Source organism: Myotis yumanensis, unplaced genomic scaffold (assembly GCF_028538775.1).
Source record: "Myotis yumanensis isolate MYYU_CA2020_CCGP unplaced genomic scaffold, mMyoYum1.0.hap1 SCAF_3, whole genome shotgun sequence".
Lineage (NCBI taxonomy): Eukaryota > Metazoa > Chordata > Mammalia > Chiroptera > Vespertilionidae > Myotis > Myotis yumanensis.
In genome coordinates, this window is record NW_027223754.1 from 193,647,869 (window position 1) to 193,658,182 (window position 10,314).

The 10,314-nt window shown below is 53.9% G+C and overlaps 1 protein-coding gene across 1 annotated transcript in view; it reads right to left on the reverse strand.

The window, feature by feature from the left end:
• The window catches only part of CD9 (CD9 molecule), a 33,712-nt gene extending 31,043 nt beyond the window's left edge, over positions 1 to 2,669 (reverse strand). The window contains exon 1 of the mRNA XM_070410830.1: positions 2,488 to 2,669. Coding sequence (XP_070266931.1) covers positions 2,488 to 2,553 — 66 coding nt within the window. The 5' untranslated portion in view covers positions 2,554 to 2,669. The remainder of the gene's footprint in view (positions 1 to 2,487) is intronic.
• Between the last annotated feature and the right edge of the window lie 7,645 nt (positions 2,670 to 10,314).

Sequence of the window (10,314 nt, forward strand, 5' to 3'; positions counted from 1 at the left end):
CCCCCCTCCCCAATTGGCTTTGTGGTGGAGACGGAAGGACTAGCAGAGGTTCTCAACCTGTGGGTTGCAACCCCTTTGGCGGTCGAACGACCCTTTCACAGGGGTCGCCTAAGACCATCCTGCATATCAGATATTTACATTATGATTCATAACAGTAGCAACATTACAGTTATGAAGTAGCAACGAAAATAATTTTATGGTTGGGTCGCAACATGAGGAACTGTATTTAAAGGGCCAGAAGGTTGAGAACCACTGGACTAGAGGAAGGGGCCCAGGGATTGTAGTATTGGCTGTCTCTGTGGTCCTGGGCAAATCACCCCCTCTCGGGTTTCCTGCTTTCTCACTGTGAATAAGAGGGCTGGTCTGGATAATCTCTAAAGTTATTCCTAATTCTAAACCCAAACATTACCAGAGCGAGTCATTTCTGTTTCAGAGGACATAGCTGTCCAGGCAGGGGCAGCTCTGAATATGGGTGGGGTGGCAGGCTGGAGACAGAAAGAGGCTGAGCAGATACAAGTGGCCCTGGGAGCCCCCCATCCGGCTTCTGCATGTGCAGAGGGGGTGTGGAGGTACACATAGTCAGTGGTCCCCCACAACCCCAAACCCTGATGCAGCCTAGGCAGGTGGCTGAGGACGAACCAGCAGACTGGTAGGGGAGAGACTGTGCTAGGGAGTGGAGAGGAAAACTCCCTAAATGACAAGGGTGGGGCAGGGCTGGCCCGCCTTCTGACATTCTTTTTTGGTGCCAGGAGTTGGTGAGAGGAGGGAGCCAAGCCTGGCAGCTAGCAGGCTCGCTGCTGGGAACACCAAGAAGGGGAGGTGCCCACCGCAGGAGGGTCTCCTTGACGGCCAAGGGTTGGGGCGGGGGCACACCTATGTGCCATCCACAATAGGGCATGTGTTGGATGTGGTGACTTGAAAATACATTTTTATTGATTTCAGAGAGGAAGGGTGAGGGAGAGACAGAAACAGCAATGATGAGAGAGAATCATTCATCGGCTGCCTCCTGCACGCCCTCTACTGGGGATCCGAGGCCCCAACCCCGGGCATGTGCCCTGACCGGGAATGGAACTGAGACCTCCTGGTTCAAAGGTTGGGCGGATGTGGTGACTCTTGCAAGGACAGTTTATCTGGTCAGCTCCACAGAGAGGATTAAATCTCAGGAGATTTGCCCCGGTTCATCGGGACCCCCGGTGACCAGCTCCAGGGGAATAAGTACATGTTGTTTTTCGACGAGCCTCGAGTGGCACGCCCCTGTATTCACAGACATCTGAGTGGCGCTGGGGCTGCCTTCCAAACTCCTGGCGGCAGAGGAGCAAATACTGTCCATCTGTGTGCAGGGGAGGTGGCCCTCAGAACCTATCCCCCCCAGGTCTCTGGGTGGTCCCTTAATCCCCTAAGGGGAGGTGTGGAGGGGACACTTCCCTTTTCCGTTGCCTCCCTCAGGCTTCCCCGAGGGCAGCCAGAGCAGGAGTCAGGGAGCGGACTGCCCGGGTGGAGGTGCGCTCCCGGAGGCCCCACCTGTCTGCCCAGGGACCTGGGGAGGGGGGAATGGGGTGGGCGGCACAAGGCGGGGACCCTGGGGCCAGCACCTGATCTCTCCCGGAAATGAAGACACTCAAGACTCAACCGAGGCTCATCCCACTAAAAGCGCCCGAGGGCCTCTGCCCCTCCCCTCCCCAACTCTCCCAGAATTCTCCCCAGTCAGATACTTATCAAACCTTTGAAAAAAAAAAAATCAAGACAAGCTAGTCTTTCAGGTAGTTTCGAGGGAGCCTGGCCTTTCTCACGGCGGCTCAGAATCAAAGTTTGAGAATGGTTGTGTGTGTGTATGAGGGGAGGGGGGTGGGGACCGGGAGGTGGTGGTGGGGCGGCCGAAGGTTCCTCTTCCGAGGGTGGAGCGGGTGGTCCGGACTCCAACTTTGGACCAGGTCCCGGCCACCGACGGCCGAGCGCCCCTCCTCCCGCGGGTAGAAGTGCCCACAGCCCTCGGCGGAGCGTCCGGCGCCACCTGAGACCCTTGAGCGCCCGCGTCCTCCCCGCTCGCGGCTCTGCGACTTGTGAGAACCCCACCCCGGGCGCGAACTGCGCTGCCCGCCCAGGTCTTCTTTGGCCCCGGTCTTGAGTTCCCAGGAAAGGGGTGCTCTGTTTCTCCCCACCCCCTGCACTCAGAGGGGCAGGCACACACCCCAGCCCACGCCCTTGGCAAAGGAGAGGCCGGGCGGGCGCTGGTCTCCACGCCCCAGCTCACCGGGGCCCCCGCGTCCCCTCGCCTGCCCGGCTTCGGAGAGCCCCCAACGAACGCGCCCGCCCCGCCCGTCTCCGGACTCCGCGGAGCAGCCAGCTGGTGGCCGCAGGGCCCTTTCTCCTCTGCCTCGAGCCTACCCGACGGGCAGTGCCAGTTACCGACACCCTCGACCACGGAGGGGGTCCGGGGGGCAGACAGGTGCCCCCGGAGAGGAGCGCGCGGCTGTCCCGTTCACTCACCCAGAAGACGAAATTAAAGCCGAAGAGCAGGTATTTGATGCACTTGGTGCCTCCTTTGACCGGCATGGCGAGGGCTGCACGGGCCTGGGCTGCACTGGTCTGGGACGGGGGCGCGCGGCCGGAATGAGAGGATCAGGTCAGGAGCGAAGAACTGGCGGCTGCGGGCTGGCCTCCGGGCTGCACTTTTAAAAAGTACCACTCCTTACAGCGCGCGGCGGCCGCGGTGCGCATGTGCCTTGGACCCGCCCCGCCCCGCCCCGCCCGGCCCCACCTGCCCCGCCCCCGCCCCAAGGCCCGCCCCCGCCCAGGTTCCGGGGATGCGGGCTCCAACAGTCCCCCAGGCCCGCCCTTCCCTCTTGCCCGCAGGGTCTCCGGCTCAGTCCGCTCCCCCCTCCTCCCTCCCACCTCCCGGGACCCCCAGCCCTTGCTGCCTCTACCTGAGTTATATGGGAGCCTCACCTCGCCTGGTAGAGTCCGGCCCGCCCGCGGGAGCCTCTACTTTGGGAGACCTTCCCCCGGTCAGGTCGTCGGGGTAGAGTCCCGTCCCCCGAGGCCGGCTGTCCGCACGGTGAGGGCACTGCTGGTTTCGGCCTCGGTTTGAAGGGGAGCTGCCAGGCGTTATTTCTCCTTGAAAAACTTCCCTTGTTGACTACACCCGTATTTGGCACCTCTTGTGGAGCAGGAGGAGTTAGAAGCGCTGTCGTCCAGGTGGGAAGATAGGTCGGCGGTTTATGGGAGTAATTCTCAAATGCCCGTCACCGAAGAGTAGTCAGGCAGAGAGAGGACCGGGCAGTCCGGGGGCGCTTCCTGGACTTGCGGTTTGGTTCCCCCAGAGGGGAAGAGAGAGTTGTAGCTGGGCTTCTGCTCTGGCCTCTACTCCACAGCACCCTCGCCCTTGCCCTTAGGACTTTGCCCAGTGCCAGCTCTTTACTGCTCCGGATGCGGAGTGCGGAGCATGTTTCTCCTCTGCTCAGAAGCTGTCTGCCTCCCTCCAGTCAATGACCGAAGTTGAAATTTCTCATCTTGCATCTGTAAAGGAACACTCTGCTCCACCTGGCACCCACACCTGCACCCAGCTCTGCCTGCGCCTGCGTTCAGGAGGTCCCTCCCCTCTTCACTTGTAGAAATTCTGTGGCTTCTTAAACATTTCTTTCTAGTTTCTCACCCAAAAGAGGAGATTCCTCCTTCTTTTGAAGTCTTCAATCCTCAAACCCCTTGTTATTTTTTTTTTTTTATCAAAATGAAGTTCCCTTTAGTGTTCTTTTTTTTTTTTAGTATTGCAAAAGCAAGACCCACTCATTACAGAAACATCAGACAATATCAACAAGCAAACAATTCACCCGCCAGGAAAAGCCAGTGTTAGCATTTCGTAGCTCTTATTTAGTTGTTTATTTTCACTGCAAGTTAGTCTCATTGACTTATTCATTCAAACACTTTTCACTACTACTTATGAGGGCCTATTATTAGGAACAGGAAAGGAGCTGGTCCTGTTTTTGACCTCCAGGAGCTCTGAGTCTACCTGGGGAGGGATTCAGGCAGCCTGACAAGGGGATCAGAGTTGTGTGTGTGTGTGTGTGTGTGTGTGTGTGTGGGTGTGAGAGAGAGAGAGAGAGGAGAGAGAGAGAGACATGGTGGGGGTGGGGATATTAAAAGGAGGGGCCTCTTGCCCAGACTTGAAAGCAGTGCTCCAGAACCATAGGTAAAGTTGTTGCAGACCCAGAGAATCTGGGTAAAGCCTGGGGCTGGAGCTCACAGTGTGGGAGGTTGTAAGGGGAAGTGAAGGTGGGGACCTAGCAAGGAGTAGGGTGTAGAGGAGCCTCCTGGCTCTGGACTTTGCATTTTGAGGGGTGAGGGGCCACTAAAGGGTTTAAGGGGCTGTGTGATTTAGTTCAATCCCTACCTGTACCTTAGGTAGTGGGTAGGGAGAGAGGGCAGGAGGGCAGCAGTTGTCCCATTGAGGGTAAGGACCATTGTTTGTATGTCCAGGACTTGGCTCAGAGCTTTGGTGAATTAGACTGAAAGTTGAGATGTGGCACTGGGGACCAACAATGTGGTGATGGGAGAGAAGCAGCAGGAGATGAAAGGGAGCTGAGGACTGTGTAGAGATCCGTTAGGAGGCCATTGAATGGTGAGAAAACTGGAGAAATGAGCTAAGTGGGGCAATGGGGTGAGACCAGAGAGAATGCAGCAAAACCAGAGGAGGGGGACAAGGGATATCGCAGTTGGGGCAGCAGGGAAGCAGATTGGTGAACGTTGTTTATTTTTGCTTACTCTAACGCAGTGGTTCTCAACCTTGGCTGCACATTAGAATCACCTGGAATCTTTTTAAAATCCTGATTTCTGGGCTTCATCCTCGCGGAAATTCTGTTTCTTTGTTACTAATGCTGTGGCCCCACCCCATAACAAAAAACAGAATTTCCAGAGGATGAGGCCCAGAAATCAGGATTTTAAAAAGATTCCCAGGTGATTCTAATGTGCCAGCCAGGTTGAGAACCACTGCTCTAACGTACCTGGAACACCTGCTATGTTTCACATGCTGTGTGGTATGCTGAGATGAAACGACCTCTAGCCCTTCATGTGTAGCCCATGAAAGCTTTGCTCCAGGTGATGTTGCCCAGGTACAGGTGGAGGCACAGGTTGTGTACCCAACTCTGCCTGAGTCTGGAGAGAGGCTTCCCAGTGCAGGGGACATGCAGCAACTGACTCTGGAGAGCAAGCTCAGGATAAGCTCAGGAGGGAATTCAAGGCAGAGGGAACTTGTGTACAGGCACAGAGCATGAAAACCAATGGTCGCTGGCTGTGCCTGGAAACTACCATAGTGGGTGAGCCTGAAAACAAAGGAAGAGGAGGAAGGAGCAGAGAAAACGGGTTGCCCAATGCCAAGAGCAGCGAAGCAGAGGAATTTTGGTAATGCATTACCCAAGCCAGTGTTCATGAGGACGGTTGGGACATAAAAATATGTGAGGCACGTGGGTGGTAGAAAAGCAGACAATGATCCATTGTGCTGGACATCAGAGTTCACCCATCTTGGGAGAACAGGTCTAAGGAAAGAAAATATTTTGTCATTTTATATTCTACTAGAGGCCCGGTGCACAAAAATTTGTGCACTCGGGGGCGGGGGGGGGGGGGGGGAGAGGGGGTCTCTCAGCCCGGCCTATGCCCTCTCGCAGTCTGGGACCCCTCGGGAGATAACAACCTGCTGGCTTAGGCCTGCTCCCGGGTGGCAGAGGGCAGGCCCAATCCCTAGGTGCAGCCCCTGGTCAGGCTCAGAGCAGGGCTGATTGGGGAGTTGGGGCGCCACCCTCTGTCATGCACAGAGCAGGGCGGATCGGGAGGTTGCGATGCCACCCATAGTCACGCTCAGGGTAGGGCCGATTGGGGGGTTGGGGCCCCGCCCCCTGTAACACACAGAGCCGCAGGGTGATCAGGGGGTTGGGGAGCTCCCCCCTGTCATTCACAGAGTAGGGCCGATAGGGGAGTTGGGGCACTGCCCCCTGTCACACACAGAGCAGGGTGGATCAGGGGGTTGGGGCGCCGCAACCTGTCACACTCAGGGCAGGGCCAATGGGGAGGTTATGGCTCTACCCTGTCACACACAGAGCAGGGCCTGTGGCGGGGGGGGTGGGGGGGGGGGAGGGTTGGGGCACCGCCCTCTATCACCCACAGAGCAGGGCAGATAGGGAGGTTGTGGCCCCGCCCCCTGTCACACACAGAGCCGCAGGGCGATCAGGGGGTTTGGGCGTTGCCCCCTGTCATGCTGATCCCGGTGCCGGGAGGCATATTACCCTTTTACTATATAGGATAGAAGCCTGGTGCACGGGTGGGGGCCGGCTGGTTTGCCCTGAAGGGTGTCCTGGGTCAGGGTGGGGGTCTCCACTGGGGTGCCTGGCCAGTCTGGGTGAGGGGATGATGGCTGTTTGCATCTGGTCACACCCCCTTCAGGGTGGGGGTCCCCACTGGGGTGTCTGGCCAGTCTGGGTGAGGGGCTGAGGGCTGTTTTCAGGCTGGCGGGTGACTGAAGCTCCCAACCTGTCCTTTTTTCCTTTTTTTTAAATTCTGGGAAGCTTTAGCTCTGAGGCTCGGCTCCAGCTATGAGGCCTCTGCTGCTGAAAGCAGGTTTCTGGCCTTTGTTTACCTTCTGTACTTGAAACAATGTTGCGGTCCTGCTGGCCGAAGCCTGGGGTTTTGTTTAGCTTCTATATTTGTTACAATGTTGCTTAGAGTGCAGCTGAGAGGCCGGCAAGGCAGGCGGGGAACCTGGCTTCCTCTGTCACTGAAGCAAGCAAGCCTCCCTGTTCACCAGCTGCCTGGCTGCCGGCCACCATCTTGGTTGGCATTTAATTTGCATATCTCACTGATTAGCCAATGGGAAGGGTAGCGGCTGTATGGCTAATTACCATGTTTCTCTTTTATTAGTTAGGATTTGTCTCTCTCCTCCATTAACAAGCACAGTTGGGAGAAATTTAGTAAATGTTTAAGCATATAATAGAAATGACATCTTAGGGCAGTGGTCGGCAAACTGCAGCTCGGCAAACCGCGGCTCACGAGCCACATGCGGCTCTTTGGCCCCTTAGTGTGGCTCTTCCACAAAATACCGACTTCTGCGCATGGGCCACGAAGTTTCAATCGCACTGTACGTGCACGCCCGTACATGGTATTTTGTGGAAGAGCCACACTGAAGGGGCCAAAGAGCTGCATGTAGCTTGAGAGCCGCCGTTTGCTGACCATGGTCTTAGGGTAATTGTGAGTATTGAATAAGGTAATCCACAGCTGGGCTTAATAAAGTGCCTGCCCCAGAAATGCTCAAGGAATATTGGCTGTTGTTACTGTTACTATCATTATTTACACTCAAGAAACAATGGGGGGGGGGGGGGTGAAAGACCAAATTTCGTACACTCATAGGGGTGCTTATAGTGTGAGTGAGGAATCTGAGCTCTGTTCTTGATCAGACCCTTTTATTTATTTGGACAAGTCACTTGCTCTCTCTGGGCCTCAGTCTCCTCACTTGTACCATGAGCACTTTGGATTAGATGTTCTCTCCATTCTGATATTCTACAGTGCAATAGCCTTGGGGCCAAAGTGTGTTTGTGACCGGCTGTTTAGTTCTACAGGCAACCAGGAAAAGGAGAGAATGGAAAAAATATGGTTTGCTTTAGCTGGAGGGGGAAAATCTGGGTAATCCCCTGAGTCAGAGATCACATGGAGACGTGAGGCCTTCCAGGCTTTGTGGTGCTGGGATGGGGAAAACCCTCCCCCTTTCCTCAGGGCATCCTGTTTCTGGAAAAAACCCTGGTTCAGGATGAGGGTCCACTTTGGCTCTTGTACCCCCCCTGGTGGTAAGATTTGAACATTCAGGGGCCTGGTGAGCTAATGATCCCTCAACCCCCATATCCCTGCTCATCCCTGCAGCTGTGGGAGGCCAACAGGCAGGACTCACACCCTCACGGACCATTAAGGTGCACCAGTGGCCATATGGAGGCTTCTTTTCTCCTTGATGCTGCTGTAGCTTTGAATCCTGCTGACCATCCCTTCTTTCCAGACACTTCTCCCTTATTGTCTCTGGTGCACTCCCTTGGTTCATTCCCTTTACTTCTAGAAACTTCTTTACTGCTCTTCTTACTGAGGTCAAAATGCCACTACTTCATGAAAACTATTCTTCATACAAGTCTTTTCATCCGTATCTTGTTGACTCTATCATGCATGACTCATTGACCTCCATCATGTTCTTTGTGTGTGCACAGTTTGGTGGTGAGCTCCTCTAGAGTTCATTTGCATTTGATTCATTTCTTTTTTTAAAAAAACTTTATTTATTTGAGAGAGAAGAAGGAAGGAAGGGAGAGACACATCAATTTGTTCCACTTATTTATGCATTCATTGGTTGATTTTTGTATGTGCCCTGACCAGGCAGGGATTGAACCCTCAACCTTGGCATATTGGGACAATGCTCTAACCAACTGAGCTACCCAGCCAAGGTTGAATTTGATTCATTTCTGAGTTCACCATAGCACTCAGTTCCTTGCTGGCCCGGAGTAGGTCCTTTGTAAACATGTGTGGAAAAACTGCAGGAGAGTGGGCCTTCCCCAGGCTCTAGTCCTCTGCCCTGTGTGCCCCCTCTCAGCTCTCTCACTGAGCACCCATCCCCTCTTCTTCCTCTCACCATTTCTTTTTTGAGCTGACCTCTCCCTAGACTTGTCATGATATCCGAGGGCCTGTTGGCATTTCCATTTTAATGCCTTCCCCTAAATATCCTAATCCCCCAAACTTGTAAAGGTGTTACCTTACACAGCAAATGGGATTTTGTACATGTGATCAAGGTAAGGATCTTGAGATGGGTTGTTATCCTGGATCATTCTTGTGGGCCCAATGTCATCACAAGAGTCCTTATAAGAAGAGGCAGGAGGGTCAGAGCCAGAGAAGGAGATGTGAGGGTGGAATCAGAAATGGAGTGACGTGAGGCAACGTACCAAGGAATGCAGGCAGCTTCCAGAAACTGGGAACAGCAAGGAAATGGATTCTCCCTATAGCTGCCAGAAGGAACAAACGTACCCTGATGACTCATTGTAGACTCCTGATCCTCAGAACTGTAAAATAATGTTATTTTAAGCCACTAAATTTGTGATAATTTGTTACACAAGCAATAGAAAACTAATATATTTATCTCAAAATAAACGTCAAGATCAGAATTCATCATCTCTGAGGGTCTTCCTATGCCAGAAGCTGACTTCCTTTCTTTTAAGCCTACCCACTTCTCCTGTTAGCACCGAAACCTCACGTCAGGCTCCTCTTCCAGATCCCACACCTGCTTAGAGAATGTGGTTCTTGTTTCCTCATAGCTCTCCTATCTGCTGGGAGGGTCCACAGAGGCTGTCCAATTTGAAGATAAGGAGGCAGGAGAGAGTGATTTAGTGGCAAAGATCAGATCTCAGGTCTTCTGATTCCAGACCCCTGCTGGGTTCTCAGCTTTCATTCCTCCTGCCTCCATGCAGGATGGGGACCATGTCTTTGAAGCTCTTCCTCAGCTCAAACAACTGTCCTGCCCTCCCTCCGATTTCCCTGTGGTTCACCTGTCCAATCTGCACACACCACACGATTGACTATCTCCTCATGGCATTGGACTTGGGCTGCTCTACTCTCGCCCACCTTTCTTTTCATTGCATTTGTAGGGGAGCTCTACAAGTATTGCAATATGTCTCCAGCGTAAAGGTGTCTGGGGAATGTTGGACTCTCTCTTTAACCTCCTGTGACTGTTGAACTCTCTCTGGAGGCTCAAGTTTGGCTGACTACCCAAAAAGCCAGAATACCACCCTGGAGAGGATGTTAACGAATGTATAGAGTGTGGATAACTGCCTGATATTGTTATGCCCAGATTTCAGGATCCCCAAAAAACCACATCAGGGAGCCAGCCATGTCCGATGCAAAAGCATAAGAGTCTTTATTCGAGCTAGCTCGGCTCCCCCACCTTGCCGACACAGCAGAAGGAAGCAGAGAGAGAGATAACTCTGTGTGGAGACGGGTTATATAGGCGGAGTTGGAGTAAGGGGAGGAGAAAGGACTGTGCTCTGCCGATTGGCCAGGGTGTGGCTAGCAGAGGCTTAGACTTCCGGGAGGAAGCTCCTTGCCAAGCACGAAGCCAAGGTAAGATGGAGCACTTACCCTGGGGCAAGATGGAGGGTGTAGCCCTTACCCTGGGGCAAGGTGGAGGGTGTAGCCCTTACCCTGGGGCAAGGTGGAGGGCCTAGCCCTTACCCTGGGGCAAGGTGGAGGGCCTAGCCCTCGCCCTTTCAATATTATTGGTTAACTTAGAAATGCGTTTTTCTTTCTGGTGGT